Raw genomic sequence first — 18009 nt, forward strand, 5'->3', positions numbered from 1 at the left:
CGGGAACCGAGCCAAGAGGCTAACGCTGGCCTCCGGGGAGGGGGAGCGCACGCCGACAGACGTGCCCGCGCCGCTCGGCTCTGGCGTGGAAACCGGGCGCTAGAGCCCCGCGTCCTGTATCCCTGCCCCGAGCGCCCAGGAGGCCGGCCGGGGGCTCCGAAAGCCCTGCCACGTGCGTGCTCGGGGCCAGGCCGGTCCGGGCGGCACGACACCGGCTCGCAGCCCCGCTCCAGCCCGAGCGGCCCAGCTGAAGGAGCCTCTCCGGCTCCGCTTGCGGCACATTTCTGCTCCAGGACGGGCTGTTTTCTGCTGCTAGGGCACTTGGCAACTCCAGCACTGCTTTGTGCAAGGGCCTCGCTGGCTCCGGATCAAACTCCGTCCTGCCTCCGACAGCAAGGATGGAAAAGCACGGAGCAGTCCCCTCTCCACAAGCAGGGCTGCGCCTGCTCTCGGGGCAGCCAGGCGAAGGAAGCGGCCGAGCCGCTGCCTGCGCGAGGCCTCGTGGAGCCGGCGGCTGGGGCCAGCAGCCCTCCCTCCCTGCTCCTCGGCACGGGGCCGGGAGCCCGGCCTCGCTACCCAGGGATCTCGCGCTGCTCCAGCCCCCGGCTTCGTGCACGGAGCAGCCGGGAGGGAGCAGCCGCCCAGGCACTGCCCCATCGCCTCCCCTCTCCTCGGCACGGGGAGCTGCTCTGCTCCCCGAAAACACTGCCTGGGGAGGGCGGCACCTGAGCAGGCACGGGGAGGGGAGAGCAGCGGGATGCAGAGGGGCCGGCAAGGGGGACCTGTCCGTGCCGGCCGCCGGCAGGGCTGCGCGCGCCCCGCTGCTGCCGAGAGCGGGCGAGCGAGGGGCCCTGCGACCCCGCGTCCGTCCGCGCTGGCTCCAGCTGCCGGGAGATTTGCACGCGCGGACTCTCGGCGCGAGTGAGCGCGCAGGGGCACACCGCGCGGCTCCGACACAGGCTTAGGACGCACCCGTCACCTGAGCTCTGCTCTCTGCAGCCCCCCCGGCCCCCAAAACCGGCCAGAAGCCTCCGCTGTTCCCCGCGGGGAGCTGCCCAGGGCACCTCTCCTGCAGCAGGACCCACGGTTCCCGGTTCGACACGTGTCCGCGTGCAAGGATCACCGTGCAAACGGCACGGAGCGCCTCCCCGTCGCGCTCTCGCCTCTCGAGAAGACCCGCGAGCTGCTCCGCGAGCCGCTCTCCGGCCCTAGAGCCGTGCCCGGGCGCCGCCGCAGCCCTCGCTCGCAGCGGCCATTTCAACAAGAGCGCTCGGCGAGCACTCAGCCGGCGCGCGGAGCCGCCCGCAGCTCCTCGAGGAGCAGCCGGCTGCCGAGGGTGCGGCAACGCGGCCCCGGAGCGGCTCCCTTGCCCCAGCCCCGGGCGCAGCGAGGCCAGGCCGAAGCCGGGGCGCTGCCGGGGGCCCCGGTGCCGCGGGGTTCGCCGCCCGCGGAGGGGAGAAGCGCTCCTCGCCCGCGGCTCCCGCTCCCGGCGTCAGGGGAAGGGCAGGGCGAGCAGCTGGCACCGCCCGGAGCGTCCCTGCACGCTCGTCCCCCCCGGCAGCCGCTCCGCGCCCCGCAGCCGCCCCGGCTCCCCCCCCCCGTCTCGCTCGCCGTCCCCCTCCTGCTCCCTGCCCCCAGTGCTGGTGCTGCGCCAGCCCGCGGCCCCGGCGAATTCCTATCCTTTGAGGCAAGGGAGCGCCGCTCCGGGTCCCGCGGCCGGGCTGGGGATCAGGCCGCTGCGGGACCCCCGGCCCCGGGCGACGCGCACCCTCCCCGGCCCCCCGCCAAGGGCGGCGTAGGGCCGCGGCGCCCAGCGGCACGGGCGAACCCCCGCGGCCCACTTCCCCGGGCGGCCGGGAGCAGCCGCGCGGCGCTCCGGCGGGAGGCTGCGGGAGAGGGGCCGCGGCCCCGATCGCGGCCCCCCGGCCACGCAGGAGGGGCTGGCTGGGGACGCGGCGCGGCCCTGGCAACCCCCCTCCCGCCCACCCCGTGCCACCGGCGCGGGGAGCGATTGGGCAGTTCAAACCTGCCCAGGCAGCGAGCGCGGCCCCGCGCCGAGCCCCCTCCCTCGCTCCGCGGCCGCTCCGGCGCAGCCAGCCCTCCTCCTCCTCCTCCTCCTCCTCCTCGACTGCCCGTGAGCTGAGAACGCTGCTCCTCCCTTCTTGCACCACCGCGGCTAGAGGGGAACGGTGATGCCCCATCAAGGGATGGTTGCCCTCAAGGTGTGAAGAGCTTTCTGCACTGTCTGCCCCCTCCCAGGCCACCCAGCACCACCAGACCCCCAGCAATGGGGGTGACACCGTGGGACCCAGCTCCCAGGGCACAGCCACCCTCACCCCTCCTGGCCCTTGCACCCACCAACACGCCCGTGCCCGGTTCTCCTGCACGCTGAATCGCGGGGTGCTCAGGTCCTCTCTCCAAAGATGTCCCCTGCCATCAGGGTGCAGGAGCCCCGAGGGAAAGTAAAAACGGGAGCCTCGGCTGCCCGGCCTCACCTTGACGTCCTGCTCGAGGCTGTGGATGAGCTCGCCGTCCACCTGCCCCGTCTGCGCCACGCGCAGGCTGCGGCGCTCCGCCTTGCGCAGCCGGTACTGGAGGATGCGGCAGGTCTTGCTGGCCTGGTCCAGCTGCTGCCGGAGCTCCTGCAGCTGGTAGACGTCCTCCTCCATGTAGACGTCCCTCATCTCCAGCATCTCCGCGCGCAGCTCCTCGATCTCATCCTGAGGGGAGACGTGCATCAGAGAGGCCTGCCCCACGCGGGTGCCCCACAGCCACCCCCCGGCCACCACCTCTCCCTGCTGGGACCTGCCCCGTGCACCCGGCCTTGCCAGGGGCCCACGGCACGCACCGGGACAGGACAGACTGATGCAATCCCTGCAGACACGCGCTACCGGCTTCCTCTTTTCCTTTCCCCAAGGCACCCGGTGCTGAGGCTCCCTCCTCCACCCCGCAGACGCTCAGACCCTTGCTGCCTCCTGGGCCGGTGGTGGCAGCCCTGGAGCTCGGGGTGCTGCCTGGCCACGGCGCTCCCGGCTCTGCCACAGGACCCCAAAGTGAGCAGCCCCTTCCCCATCCTCGCGGTGGGGACAGAAACCCGATGCGATGGCCCGAACGGCTGCAGCCCGCTGCCTTTGGTGCCCCAGAGCCCAAGCGCAGGGAGCAAAGGCCGCGAGAGGGCAGGGCGGAAGGGGCCGGGAGGTGCTGCCCCACGGCCGGCCGCAAAGCGTCGGGGCTCCGCGTGGCAGCGCCGACCCCGCGGGTCGCCTCCCAGCCCAGGAACACTGCGCCCGCAAGTCCCCGGAGGGCGACGTGCCACTGCACCGAGGGACGCGCCCCGGTCTCAGCAAAGGACTCTTTCTCCTTAGACCACAGCTGCCTCCCAGCACCGATGAATGGTCCCTCTTGTGAGGGGCCCGGGGAGACGTCCGGAGCCGGGCTGCGGTGCCTGGCGTGCCATCCCGCGAGTCGAGCGGCGCCCGCGCCACCGCGAGCCCCGGGGCGGGCCAGGGGGCGGCGCGGGGACCCAGGGCCGGGGGCAGAAGCTAGGTCTGACGTTACAGCGGAGGCCCTCGCTCTGCTCCAGAAGGTCCGTGGCGCGGCAGGGCCATACGACGGGCACCGCACCGCAGAAACCACCAGCCCACGCTCCGCCGGGGTGAGGCGCTGCCTCCTGGCTCAGGGCAGCATTTAACCCCAACGCGCTGTGAGCCTTTAGGAGAAAATCCTTCTCCGTGAGATTCAGCTCCCTCGGAGCTCCCTTTTGCTACGTGTTGAGAAAGCTCCCAGGCCCCCAGGAACGCCGGGGAGATATCCCGCTGGAAACGGAGCAGGACTATTTCTAGGCTTCAAAAGACACCAAACAAAAAAGCAAATCAAACCCTCCCTTTTCCATAGGAGGGATCCTGCTTCTCCAGCACAGAGCACAGCTGCAATTATAGCATGTAACGCGGCTCGCCCAAGGCCGCGCAGGCTGGACTGCAACCCGCGTCTCCCTGCTCCTTCGGCTCCACCGCCACCAGCGCCCTGCGCTAGCCACCAAACCCCTCCGAGCAGCTTCGTGTTTTGCAGACGGAGAACCCCCGCCAGGCTCCTCGCCTGCGCTCCGGGAGCGGCGCGGGCACCGTCCGACCGAGGCGGGGGGACGGCACCTCGCTCCCGAACGCGGGGCTCAGCTCTCCTCCCGCCAGCCCTGCTGGCAGGGCGACACGCCCCACGCCGAGACGGGCTGCGCAGGCTCTCGCGCCGCGTCGCGCCTCCCTGCGGACGCCAACACTGCGAATTAGTGCCGGGAGATTACAGGACGCGGTGCCACGCGGCCCGCGTGCGTGCGGCGGGAGAGAAAAGGGCAGCAGGCTCATGCCCCAGGCAAAAGCCAGCCCTGCGCTGCCACCGTGGCACCGAGCGCCTCCGGGCCAGAAATGAGCTCCTACCGGCTACACGGATGTTAAACCATCCCCGCGCCTGAAGGACAGCACCACTTCAGTGCTCAGCCCCGCAGCTGGTGGCAGGCACGACAGCCCGGGCACCAGCCAAGGGGAGGATCTGGAGGGCTTCGGTGGGCTGCTGCGATGCCACGAGAGCCACAGCCAGCTGAAGAGCACGGCATGCCTTCACGGGTGCCACGGCACCTCGTGCCTCTTCCAGGCACCAGTCCTAACCACTGATCCTATCTGGACATGAAACTGGGCCACCAGTACCAAACCCACTGCCAAAAGGTGGTCTCCAACTCGCACGGAGGTGGGCACCATCCTGCAGCACAGAGGAGCAGTAAGGGCCCGGTTTCCCACACCTGTCCGTCCATGAGCACGCCATCACCCGCGGAGCACGAGGTCGGGCTCAGCACTTTGACCGCAGTCACGCAAGCGATAAGGTCTTCTGCTCCACTTGCACTTGAGACCGGAGCAATGGGGCTGCTATCTGGGAGAGGAGGCAAGGGCGGTGGCCTCGAGTCCATCCCACGCTGACCCCAGGAGACCGCCGCATGCGCTGGGGGAGGCGGACGGCTGCTAGTAACTCGGTGCTGTTGCCGGAGAGGCCGACGGCAGTCTGCACCAACAGCGAGAGCTGCAAACCCCCGGCCCGCGGTCGCCCCCCTGCCCAGCACCCCCTCGGCTCCGCGCCTGCCCTGGCTCCAGCGCCGGTGGCCACCACCTTTGCCAGCCCCAGAGCCGCAGTGGGACCCCGGGCAGGTCATGCCTGTGCCGCGGGACCCCGTCTCCAAGCTGTGGCATGCAAACACCTCTGACTCAACAGCTAAAAACTGCCCCTGCTCTGCGGCAGGAGGCAAAACCCCAGGAGCAGGAGCCCTCAGCATGTCCCAAGGCTCCATCCGACACGGGCATTGCCGGGCACCGGGCACCGCCATCCCCGCGTCCTCGCCCGCTCTCCAAACCTTGCCGTGCCAAAGCCCGGCCAAAGCCGCCATTGCCCTCTCCTGCCCCAAAGGGGAGCTTGCGGTGCCCTCCGAGGTGGCGGGCTCCATGCCTCTCCCCGAGGTGATCCCTGGGGAGGGACGCAGCCGCGCGGGGGGCTCTCCGGGGCCGTAGGCACCGCGCGCCCACGGGACTGGCTCGCGGCTAAGGGCACGGCCCCGAGGCGCGACGCTGACCCGCTCCCGCAGCACCGGCTGAGCCGAAGCCGCGAGGCAGGCGGCCCCGGGGAGATGGCATGAGTGCCCGTAAATATTTGAAGTGAAATGAAGAGGAAGGTGGGGGCAGGGAGAGGATTCTCTGCAGGCAGCAGCAGCTACAGCGAGAAAAAATGTAGGTCGTCTTGGAAAAGCTGCGTCAGAGGAGGGAGCCAGGCAGGCGAGGGAGGGAGCCCGGAGAGGAGACGGGAGGCGAGGAGAGAAGAGGAAACATGGGGACAAGAGCAAGAGCCCGTGCCAGGCCCATCAGGAAAGAGGTGAAGGACCGGCCAGTCCCAGGGCCACCGAGCATCCCAAGAGCCCCAACGTGGTGCAGCAACCCCAGGCCAGCACATCCCAGCAAGGGCAGGCTGCCACCAACAGCCCCGGGTGGGCAAGAGGTGCCACAGACAGGTCACTGCGCGGTGGGACACCTCAGAAACTCGGCCACCCCTTTGGTAGATGGGGCCAGGTCCTGAGACAGGATGGAGGAGAGGGTGCACGGGGAGAAGGGTGCTGGCCCATTCCCCATCTGGGGAGCCTCATGCCCTCCCATGCAGAGCCACGGCGCTGGTGAGACCCAGCACCCTCCAGGAGCCAAGGCAGGAGGGAGAAGACATATGCAGCAGCTCCCTGCAGCCTGGGGGGCAGCGAGTGACAACCTGGGGGCCAGAGCCCCTGGCCCCCACCTCTTTGGGACCTGCCCCAGCCTGCTCTGGGCCCCCCATCGCTCTCTGCCGCCCACGGGAGTCCCCTGGGCAGGAGCAGAGGCACAAACCCCTCCTGTCCTCCTTCCCCACCAGCAAGCTGTGAGCAGCCAAGGGACGCCTGGCACGGAGCAGCACCCATTAGGCTGCCTCCGGATTTAGGCAGCGAGCAGAAGGGAACACGAACAATAGCCTTGCAGGCTGCGGCGCTGCCAGCACGTCAAGTCCAATGATAAAAACGAGGCCTCATCTCCCAGGGCACCAGAGGTTTCAGCTCATTTTGTCACTAGGAAGCAATTGCAGAGCTGGGTCCACCTTTCACCTCTTCCTTGGCCTCATTAAATTACACGGTGACAAACCTCTCATTTGCCTCGGCAAAGCCTCCCAGCACCGGCCAGGACGCAGGGACTCAGCGCGGCTGTCGCTGCGGGGCCAGGAGGAGCAAGCTCCCCGCTCAGCACCAGCGGCAACCCAAAGCCTGATCCAGGTTTTCAGTCCACAACCGGCACAAGACCCACCTGCAACAGCCAGCATCCCCAGATGATATTCAAGGACTGTCCCCTCTAGTCTCTGGAGACCCCTGTGGAGCTGATGGCACCGACCAAGGCTCTTTCCAAGTCCCCACTAGCGCAACCTCAACTCTGGTCTTCCAAGCAAATGCTCCAGCCACCACACTTCCACTGTGGCTGTTATCCTCCACACCAAACGCGGTCAGACCTGGCACATGCCTGAAAATGGATCAAGCATCTGTTTTCCTGCCAAAAAGTCCATGCCACTAAAAATCTCCAATCACTGCTAAGTGCAATTCCTGCTTCACAGGCGGGCAGAGGTAAGGACAGGGTCTCCAGGCTGCTGCCTCGCGCCGGGGCAAAGCCCCTCTGCTCCTAGCAGTGCCAGTGATGGTGACCTACTGCCTGAAACACCAGCCCAGCCCAAGGGAAGGCAGCGGGGGCGAGTACATGTTGCTCCACGCTGGCACGTGCGCCCTCCGACACCCCAAAACGGACCTCTCCAGGGCAGGGCTGGTCGAGCACCAACTCTCCGCCACTGCCAAACCAGGATGCAGCTGCAGGTCCTGCAGCATCTGGTGGCCTGTGCACAGGCAGAGAGAGACAAGCGGTGCCCGTGGGCCTCCCATTCCCTAGGAAACAGGGACGTAATCTCAGGCGCGTGCTCGGCCAGCAGGAGATACGGCATCCCGAATCGGGCCCGAATCCGGGCAGCAGCAAACCGCCCTCCCTCGCCGCAGCCGCCTCGTCCGGGCTCAGCGCCCTGCCAGGCTCCGGGGCGCCCGGCAGCGCGCTCCCCCGCCCAAAGCCCCATCTGCGAGGGTCGCCCCGAGAGGCGAAGGCAGACCCCGAGGCACAGCAGCTGCGGGGATAAGTCACAGTCGCTCACTGTTATCTTTAAGTGCTACATGACACATCAGGAACGTCAATTAGACAATCCGGGATTATCTTCCGGCCAGACCTCAGGAGCTCGTCCGCACGGAGGCGGCGACGTCGCCCTGCCCGCGCGGACGCCTCGGTGCCAAGGGTGCCTCTCCTCCCGCCCGCGGCCCTGGGGCGGCTTTGTGCCGCGTTCGGCAGGGGCTGGCACTCGCCGGGGCAGGATTCGGCCGCAAGCCGCACACGAGGCTAAACACACTCGTCCCGCCAGACAAACGCTGGCGCTGAAGGCTAGAAACAGAGTCCTGGTGACTGCATCCCTCTTCCGCTTTGCTTATAGCCCGGGGCTCTTGAGTCAGCGAGAACAGGGTTATCCGGAAAGGCAGCCAAAGCGGCGAGCGCCTAAGACGTAGGCAGCAAGGCATCCTGGGGATGCTCGGCCACGCACGGGGACTTTTAGCAGCGATGATGCCTTTCTCAGGAGAGCCACGTTGTTTAGAGCGTGCGGGAGCTGCTGCTGCACCGAGCTAACTCTGCAGCTGGGCCGGTCAAGGACTAGCGTGAGATGGTCCCCGCAAAGGCTGCGGGACAGCGATGCTCACCATGAACTCCCTGAGCATGAGGCTCTTGCCTTGAGGCAGACCCAGACTGGCATGAAAGACAACTTCAGGACGCTGCCGTAGGTCCTGCTCGTCCTCAGACCCACCAGCAGCATCAGTGGCACAGAGGCCACCAACACCTTTTGCTGCCTACAGCACTGGGTGATGGTGCAAACGAACCACGCTAAGGTGCTGGGGACGGGCTCTGCCACGCACCTAGGGCTTTTTAACTAATCCACTCTCCAGCCACCTCAGCCAGCCTCACCACACATGGTCCAGCCCCTGGGTCTTAGGCACTAATCACTGCAAGCACGTTCAGTAACTTCCCGTAGGCCGGCTCAGCCACAGAAATCCATGGGGACTAAACGCAGCACATGTCAGGAGACGGACCAGCAAAGGCTTTAATCCACCACTGGTCCAAGGTCCCCTGCCAGCCCTGCCCAGGATGGGTGCCCCCACGCTTGGTGCTCGCCGCTGTTGCACCCGGTGTAGGCTCGCCGGCACAGCCGAGCGGGGCACGGGCATGCACCGAGGGGACCACGGCGGTACCATGGCCAAGGAGCTTCCCCGCTCGGTCCTGCGCGCATCCAACATGGTGGTCTCATCAACCTGGAGAGACCAGTAAAACCCCAGTAAGCCAAACCACCTTGGGGAGCTGCTTGGGCAGGTTTCGGGGGAACTATTGCTCAGGATCTTTCATGGAAGAAAGCGCATTGCACGCCACAGGTGAACAGGCGTTTTGCAACGGCATGGTGGAAAGCAACAAACTCCAGTGCAGATAAGTGGGCCTGGGCTTCCAAAGGACAGATCCTGCACGGCAAACTTGAAACTGCATGCACCACGGGAAGAAGGGAGCATAAATTCAGAGTGGGATTCAGTGGGAAGCAGTTGCAGGAAACCTTCCACCATCAAATTAATACAAACGGTGGCCTGAATGCAAACGCAGAGGCACAAGGGGCTGCTTGGATCTCATTCAAGCGCTGACAGTATCGGCTCCCGGTTGCGACTCGTCTTCCTCAGGCAGCAGTTCACCGAGGTTAAGCGAGAGGAAACAGCCGCCTTCGCTCAGCGGGAGCGACAGCTCCATTGAAATGTGGGCTCAAGCGACGCAGGGAGCGGGAGCAAGCTGTGCTGCTCCGAGCCCCCGGGTCCGGCGTCCCGCGGACTTGGCGCTTTCGCGTTTCCCCTGCACCCGAACTGGATGCATGCCTTGCAAATAAGATCTGCTGCAAGGAAGCTCCGTGGCGCAGCCCGGACTCTCCGCGTTAAGAGCTCCGTTTGTTTGCGTCTCGGGTGGCAGCAACCGTTATTTTGGGGGGCGCCCGCGTCCGGCGCGAGCAGCTGCCCGGAGAAAGCCCAGCTGCGCAGCCCCGAGCTGCTCCTTTCGCAGGGTGCCCAGCTCGGTCAGAGGGTTTTTTGCAAGGCCGGGAGCAGGGAGGGAAGGGAAAGCGGTGCCTCCCTTCGTTCCGATGGCGGGAATTCGCCCGGGCCCGTCATGCCAATAAATCCATCGAGCGGCGTGCAGCCCCGGCCCCACAAGCCTGCAACTGCAAACCATGGCTTGAGACACAGTACCCGGACGGGGCCGTTCCCTCGGATGCAAGCTGTTCGTCTAAGCCATAATAAATGGATTAGGATCGGAGGCCAGAAAGATGGCAGCTAGTTGGAAGAGGGCTTAGAAGGGCAAAGCTGATGCCCTGCACGGGGCTGGGAGGCCGGATTGCAGCAGGCGGAACAGCTCAGCGGCACCATCGGACGCTGCCGGAGATACGGGCTGTAACGAACTGCCAGGAAAGCCACCCGGACAAAAGGTGTCAGATAAGAGGCAACAGTGAGAGAGGATAAGAGGGGAAGCTGTCAGCTGGGAAAAGGCAGGAAAGCCTTCCCTGCGAGAGCAGGTCGGAGGGCGGCGACGGGCGACCCTCCAAGGGCCCCCGCCAGCCGAGCCTGCGGCTGAGCCCCCGCGCCACGACCGCACCTCCGCCGGAGTCACGGTGCATCTTTTCAAGAAGCAGAAGAAAACAATTCAGGCAAATAAAAGCGAGAGCAGAGGCAGGAGCGGGGAGGAGCCCTTCGGAAACATCTCAAATTCAGGGTGTCGCGAAGAGGAAGCATCAAAAACGATGACAAATCAAGTGCGAACTGAGGAGGGCAGAAGGGGACCTGGGAGATCAAATAAGCAAGGCCACGAACACAAATCACAAGAAGCAGCTGAGAGACCGGAGACCCGAGCCAGCAGGACCTCCACGCGCTCCGGGAGCCGGGCAGGAGGAGAGAGAACGACACCGAGGAGGAGAGGAACGACTTCTTTCCAGCATCATTCCTTGCGGGGGCTACGACGCTGCCCAGGCAAGGTGACGCGGAGGGTTAGGGGAAGAGCCCCCTCGCACGGGAAGGGAGCTCAAGACCCGACCCCACTTCGCTGGGGAGGGAAACGCTGCCCCGGAGCAGCAGGGGCTGCCCAGCCTCTGCCCTCCGGGACCTGAAGAGCTGGAGGACCCGGGTGCGTCTGCTACCACCGCGTTTCACTCCGCCGCTGCTCCGCCGCCCGCGGGGCCACCAGGCCCCCCAGGTCCCAGCACAGCCGCCGCGCAAACCCCAGCAGCACGTCACCGATCAGCCTCCTCGCGGGACCGGGTGCGGCGCCAGCATCCCGGCACCGACGTACCGCTCGCCACCTCCGCGCCCGAACGCTAACGTGTTTGTCCATTTATGCATCGCCGTACCCCTGCTCACCCAATCTTCTGCCTCCTGCACACACAAAAAGGAGCAAAAATTGTGTGTTTTTACAGTAGTTACCAGGGAAATCAGCTGCCTTGGAAAAGATGCGGGGAACCTGCAGCCCAAAGGGACTTGTTTGAACGCCTGAGGGCCCACGGCTTGCAGGAGCAAACACACCCCACTCATCTGTGCGGGAACCAATCAACACCTGATGGGGGAAGGCGAGAGACATCATCAGCCTTCAGCAAACCTCGGAGAAGCTGCCTCCCCCCAGGAGATTACTGAGGAAACTAAGAAACTGCAAGGCAGGGTACAAACAGTCTGGTTCCCGTTCAGGGGGGAAAAAAAAAAAAAAAGCCATTTTCAGAGCGGAAAGAGGCAAGAGCTGCCATCACGTTCACGCACGCCTTTGCAGGACCGCGGCCTCCAACAGAGGCATCAATCAGGCTGTAAAGGGCAAGACCTGGACGGGGCAGAGCTTTCCGGTGACAGCCCCGCACGGCCGCAGACGCGGGCCACGGCGGGCAGCAGCGGGAAGAGGGAAACAGCGCGGGTCTCCGCACCCGAGGGAAGGCACGTGCCAGCTCAGGCGCTTGCACGAACGCAGCAAACCAAGGGCAGGCCGGGGGGATTCGCTCCGTGCAACGCTCGGACGTCGGCGGCGGCGGGATCCACCGTCTTTCAGAGGCAGAAAGCAGCGACGGACTCGAAACAGGATCAGGCAAATAATGCTGACATCACCGGCTGCCACGCTGCCGAGAGCAAAAATACTGCAGGGGTTTGGCAACGCCAGGCTTTGGGGCACAGCCAAGCAGCAACCGCCTGCCCACGGCGCGCAGTGCCACCGCCCCGCAGAGCGGCGCCCGGCGCGGGCCACCCCCTGCGGCAGGGACCGTCCCCGCGCCACAGCCCTCCAACCCAGGGGCACGATACAGCCGAGGAAAATAAATACGTAAATCATTTTTAAAAAAACGGGGCTGGAAGCTGCATGCATTTTTAGCATCACCCCCTTTTGGGATGCTCAGGGGCGCACCGTCGAGCAGACCCGAGCCCGTCGGGCAGCGCTGCGTGCCTGCGATCCCCCGGGGAGGACGGGGATTACTGTCCAGGAGCAACAAGGAAGCCTCCCGCCGAGACTGCGGAACAAAAGCAGCAGCTTTCAATTAACACTGAGCCCCCACCTGACAGACGAGGGAATTATGCTATGATTTGCTAGGTGAAAAAGGAAAAAGGAGGAAAAAAAAAGAAAAAAAAGAACCCACACACCAGACTGGGTTTCCACGGGGAAATCGCCGGGGCCCCCGGGCTGCGCTGCGCCTCCCCTGCACGAGATCCCAGCAAACGCAGCTCTCCTGGCGCCCGGGGCGGACCAGGTGCACGGGGCTCGGTGGCAGCCGCTCCCGGCACCCCTCCCGCAGGGACGCCCCCGTGCAAAGGGGCAAAGGCCTGGCATGGGTATCGGGAAGGGGCCACCCGCGTGTCGGACGTGCAGGTTTCTTTATATGCATTAACCGCAGCTCTAGTGCAGCTCCGAGGGTCAGTCAACGCTGACCGTCCCTCCCTCCACGTCGGGGCAGGGAGCCGCGCAGAGCCTCCAGCGCTGCGCCCTGCGTGGGCACCCCTGCCTCTTGCCAGCACGTCACCTCCCGACCAGCAGCGAGCAAAGCACGCCAGGGAGAGAAAAACCAACATTTTTCAGCTTTACAGCTGCCCCCATAAATTAAGAGGCCAACAGCTGGGGGCTCGCTGCAGCGCAACACAAACTGTGCGACATCCCGAAAGGAAAGGGGCTGCGAAGTCGAGCCAGGGCGCCTCTGCTCGGATGATGCACGGCATCGCCCCGTGCCGTGGGCCGGACCCACGTGCAACGGGATGGCCGGCGGCACCAGCAGGAAGAGCACACTGGGCCGGGGCGCATCTGTAGGATGCTCTCAAAAAGATCCCACCAGGCCCCAGCAGCTGCAGGGGAAACAAGCCACCCATCCACCTCGAGTATTCCTCCATGGAGCTGGGAAATGCAAGCAAATCCCAAGGGAAGTGGGGTGGCGCGGGGCAGAGGGCAGGCTGGACGGCAGGGTGGTGGCTGGACTCATCCCCGTTTGCTAGGAGGCTCTGGAATAGGCCTCGTGCTTCGGAGAGGAGACGGCTGGAAGGCTTCCCCTCCCCTCGCTCCAAACTCTCTCCCGTGCCCGCTCTTTGTCTGCCGGTCCCTCTGCAGCTGCTGCCGTATCACATCTCACATTTTCCGACCCGCTGAGCAGGGACGGGAGCTCCTCTCCTCTCCGCTGCGCGGCGAGACGGGGAGAGGACGCCAAAGCCACCTCCTCCCCTTCCAGGGCTGCCTACCTGCACACAAGCAACTGCCCCATCTTCCAGGAAAGGCTTTAAATAAACCGTCTGCAGCGGGTGACGGCAGGGGCACCCAAGAGAGCTCCCGCGTGCATCGACGGAGGAGCGAGAGGCACAACCCAACCAGATCGGAAAGAGGAAGAGCGAGCAGCCGCAGGGTTTCCAGCGCGTCTCTCCTTCCCCGAACCACGCAGGCTGCCCTGGGTTTGAGGGCTGGCACTGCACCGATGGGGATGCCCAAGCACGCGGCTTGTGCACGACCTCCCCTCCTCCCCGGCGCAGGACTGAGCTGGAGGAAAACTGACCCTCGGAAGACATAAATAAATCAATCAAACCCTGCTGATTTCATCTGTGCCTCTAGCAGCTTGAGGCTGCGAATCTCAGAAGTCTCGTTTTGACTCATCACGCAACAGAAAAGCGAAACGCAGGCCCCACAGCCATGGGGAGGTCGAAGAGGCGCAGCCCCGAGGTCCCTCTCTGCACCGCCAACGTCTCACCAAAAGCCTTTGTCAAAAATTCCCCCTCTTTAAGCCTTAGAAGGTCTGTGCTGCAAAGAGAAGCGGGTGAGGTGTGCTTAAATATGTACATATCATCACAGCCAAGGAGAGAGGCAACACCAGCTGGCACAACTACAGAGCGCCGTGATTTGCTCGAAACAGCTATGTTTTGAAGACCAAAAATCCCCCGTGCATCACAAAAGCGTAGTAGCACTACGCGCTAGCCTGAAAGGGGGTGAAGCCACAGTCACGGCAGAAGCCACCTCCCCCAAAATCTCCCCCCAGCAAACACATGCCAGGTTTTACCCTGCTCTGACTGGTAAAAATTTGATCTGCAGCTATTTTTATGAGCCTTAGAAAATCAGTCACCTCTGACAAGTCTGATTCATTAATATCCAAAGGGTGGTGAGCTTCTGGGGCCAGAGTCACCTCTGGCCTGGAGCTCTGGCACTGGGGTCCCCAGGTGAGGTGCTTCGACCTGGGCTGCCCTGGACAGGTTATCTTAAGGTCCAGGTTGCCTTAAGGCCCCAAACCCATGAATTTATGGAAGAGCCCGAGCACAAGCAGCAGCTCCCCATTCCCCGCTGCAGCCCAGCATGATTTTCTCTTCCTCCTTGGAGGAGCTGAGCAAAAATCGTACTGCAGCTCCCTCGTTTTTTTGGAGGACAAAGGGTGCGTGTGTCCGTCTCCGGCAGGGGCTTCTGACCAGCTGGAGTGCAGCGCACCGCTCCCAGCGGTCTCCTCCTCGAGTTTCAGGAGGAGCGAGCTAAAACACCGGAACATGTTTATTAGCAGGGCGCGCACACCGAGAAGGTGAGACCAGAAGCACCGACGCGCTTCCCGGCCGCTCGAGCTCACGCCTTACTTCGGGGAAATATTACGTTCTACGCCCACTGGAAAATCCACTACAGAAACACGAGATTCGCGCTCTCCACGATGCTCGAAATGCGCACTGTAAGACACGCGGTAGCAGGCAGGGATCCGTCCCCGGCAGACCCAGGAGCACGTTAGCTATGATTTCAGAACGCAAGTTTTTGCATTTAACTACAGGTTCCCCACCAGCCAGGACTGCAAAAAAAAAAACCCCCACCAAACGTGGCCCTACAATACTCGGCACGACATGGCTTTCCGGAGTCAACAAACAAAGGAGAAAACGGACCTTTACAGAAATGCGTATCTGCCAAACAACACAGCGGCAAAGGGCAGAGGGTACCAGAACATCACCACCGTAATTTTGGGCACATGCATCCAGCTGTGCGTTCCTTTCACGACTACTCCTGGCCAGGGGATTCAAGTTGTCACTACTTATGGGGGTAAAATATCCAAGCCCCACTATGCCTGCAGTTTGCTATGAAGATGATCATGGGAAAATCTACCAAGTAATCATGCAATCCGCAGAAACAGAAGCATTTTCAGCTGCATTCTTGGAAACTGCAGGGGCCTCATCTGTATTTTTCCAGCTCTCAGTAAATCAAAGCCCTTAAGCTCTTGCTGCTAATTCTGGCAGGAGTTCGGACACCAGCTGTGAACTAGGGCTTTACTAATGGACAAAGGGCCTGATTGAGCATCTTTGAGCCCGTTACCCAATACCTAATGTTCACCTCATAGCTCAAATCCCAAAGCATTTACAAACTTTGGCAACAGCGTTTGAGAGCCAGCCAGTTTTCCGACCTGCGGTATCAAAAGAGTAGCCACCAAGGCATGACATCTGCTCTTGAATCCCCGCCCAGGTGTTTCTGCAGCCCAGACTGCTGCACAAACATCTCCTCCAGAGCTACACACCACCGAACAGCAGGGGATGCAAAATGCCCGCAACCCCTGGGGACCCAGCATCTCGCCCAGCCCTCCCCATAAGGGGCAGCACAGCTGCTCACTCGCCCTGCTGTCTTCCACGCCGAGCCACTCCGGGTCGATGCGACCCTCTGCAGAAAGGCTCTGCAGCCCTGTCCCCAAGCACATCATCTGCCCTGCCTTCAAAATATGCGCGTGAACTAGACAGCCAAGCTGCGTGCCTGGAAAAAGGCCCCAGGGAGCAGGGAGGCACCATGCTGACAGCATACACAAGAACCGATGGGAAAGCAAATGAGCTGGAAAATCTCTTCCCCAGGGCCAGGGCAGCATCAGCAGGCAGAGAGGGCAGCAGGGCGAGGAGCTCTGCTGGGAGCATCCCACCCTGTGCCAGGACAAACCATGCCCAACCGTGCTGGATCAAGCTGAGCCATGGTGTGCTTGGCCATGCCAAGCCGGGCTCAGCCGTGCCATGCTGAGCTCAGCCATGCCAAGCTGTGCCAGACCAGGCTGCTTCTAGCCGTACCAAGCTGGGCTGGGCTGAGCCACACCGGGCTGGGCCATGCCAAGCTGGCCTGAGCCAAGATGGGCTGTGCTGAGCCACGCTGTGCCAATCCAAGTCATGCCATGCTGGCCTGAACTGGGCCATGCTGGACCGAGCTGAGCCGAGCCCAGCCCAGCCATGTCAGGCCCAGATGGGCCATGTTGGGCTGAGCTGAGCTGGCCCATGCTTTGCCAAGCTGGGCTAAGCTGTGCCATGCCAGGGCATGCCAGGTGATACCATGCCAGGTTAAGCCAAGCCATGCCAGGCCATGCCTGGTGATGCCAGGCCAAACCAGGCCATGCAAAGCCATGCCCAGTGATGCCCGGGCAGGCCCAGCAATGCCAGGCCAGGCCAAACCAAGCCATGTGAAGCCATGCCTGGTGACGCCCTGCCAGGTTAAGCCAAGCTGTACCAGGACATGCATGGCAATGCCCGGCCATGTTAAGCCACGCTGTGACAGGCCAGGCCAGGCCAGGCCAAACCAAGCCATGCCTGGTGATGCCAGGCCAGGCTGAGCCGAGCCACACCACGCTGCGCCAAACCGAGCAGAACTCGGCCACGCGGCGCTGCGCCGTGCCGCGCCGTGCCCACCTTGAGATAGTCGTTCTCGGAGCGCAGGTCCTCGAGCTCGCGGAGCAGCCCGTCGTGGCCGGCGTCCAGCAGCTCCTCGGTGAGGTCGGAGAAGGCCAGCGAGGTGCTGAGCTGCAGGCGGCTGCTGGCCATGGAGGCGGCCGAGGGCTCCTCGGGCAGCGGCGAGGCCTCGCCGGCCGAGGGCGGCGGCGGGGCGCTGCCCGGCGACTCGCTGTCGCTGCCGCTGAGCGCCAGCTCCAGCGAGAGCAGCTTGGCCTCCTCGGAGGCGCTGCAGTCCGACACCTCCGAGCTGCTGTCCGTGAGGCTCGCCGCCGCCGCCGCCGCCGCCGCCGGCCCCGGCCCCTGCCGCGGCGCCCCGGCCGCCGGCTCCGCCCCGCGGCACCGCCCCTTCGCCCGCGCCGCGCCGCGGCCCCCGGGGCCCCGGCCGCCGCCGCCGCCGCGGGCCGCCGCCGCCGCCGCTGCGCGCGGGCGCTTGTCGGGGCGGCCCTCCTTGGTGGCGCCGGGCCGCCGCCCGTGCGCGCCGCCCGCCAGCCGCGGCGCGGCCGAGCCGGGGTGCGCGCCGCCGCCGCCGCGCCGGCTGCGGGCCAGCGACCAGCCGGGCACCTCCTTGGGGCGGGCGGGCGACGGCGCCCGCTGCAGCTGCTTCTTCTTCTTCTCCGGCGGCGGCGGCGGCGGCGGCGGCGCGGGCGGGCCCTGCTCGGCCGCCGCGGCCTCCATGCCGCCCGGGCGGCTCCGCTGCGCTGCTCTCGGCTCTCGGCTCCGCTCGGCGCTCGGCTCCGCTCGCTCCGGCCCCGGCTGCGGCTGCGGCAGCGGCAGCGGCTGCGGCTCCGCCCGCCCCGTCGCCGGGCGGGGCCGCGCGGGCGGCGAACAAAAGGCGGCGGCGGCGGCGGCGGCGGCAGGGGGGAGCCGTGCTCGCGGCAACAGCGACCCCTGCGCCCGCCGCTCGCACCGCGCCGCGCCGCCCGGCCCGGGAGGGGGGGGGGGGTCTGCCGGGGCATCCCTGCAGGGCAAGGTCCCCGCGGCCCCCCATGGTCTTTTGGGGCATCCTCGGAGATGCGGGTCCCTGGAGCATCCCTATGGTCCCCGGCAGCACCCCTCTGGGGGGGCGGGGGTCCCCCGGGACATCCTCACACGGGAGGGTCCCCAGGGCACCCCCGGGGGTGCGGGTCTCCTGGGACGTCCCTGGGGGTGGGGGTCCC

At 65.1% G+C, this 18009-nt stretch overlaps 1 protein-coding gene across 3 annotated transcripts in view; it reads right to left on the reverse strand.

The window, feature by feature from the left end:
- MTCL2 (microtubule crosslinking factor 2) overlaps window positions 1-17527 on the reverse strand; it is a 41047-nt gene extending 23520 nt beyond the window's left edge. For 2 of the 3 annotated variants that reach the window (XM_067307435.1, XM_067307434.1), the window contains exons 1-2: window positions 16811-17017; window positions 2496-2720 (exon numbers count right to left, since the gene is read on the reverse strand). In XM_067307435.1, the coding sequence (XP_067163536.1) occupies window positions 2496-2720; window positions 16811-16942 (357 nt within the window). In that variant the 5' untranslated portion in view covers window positions 16943-17017. Of the gene's footprint in view, window positions 1-2495; window positions 2721-16810 lie in introns of all 3 variants that reach the window. The other variant, XM_067307433.1, reaches the window with a different exon arrangement.
- Window positions 17528-18009: the final 482 nt, after the last annotated feature.

Source organism: Apteryx mantelli, chromosome 18, assembly GCF_036417845.1.
Source record: "Apteryx mantelli isolate bAptMan1 chromosome 18, bAptMan1.hap1, whole genome shotgun sequence".
Classification (NCBI taxonomy): domain Eukaryota; kingdom Metazoa; phylum Chordata; class Aves; order Apterygiformes; family Apterygidae; genus Apteryx; species Apteryx mantelli.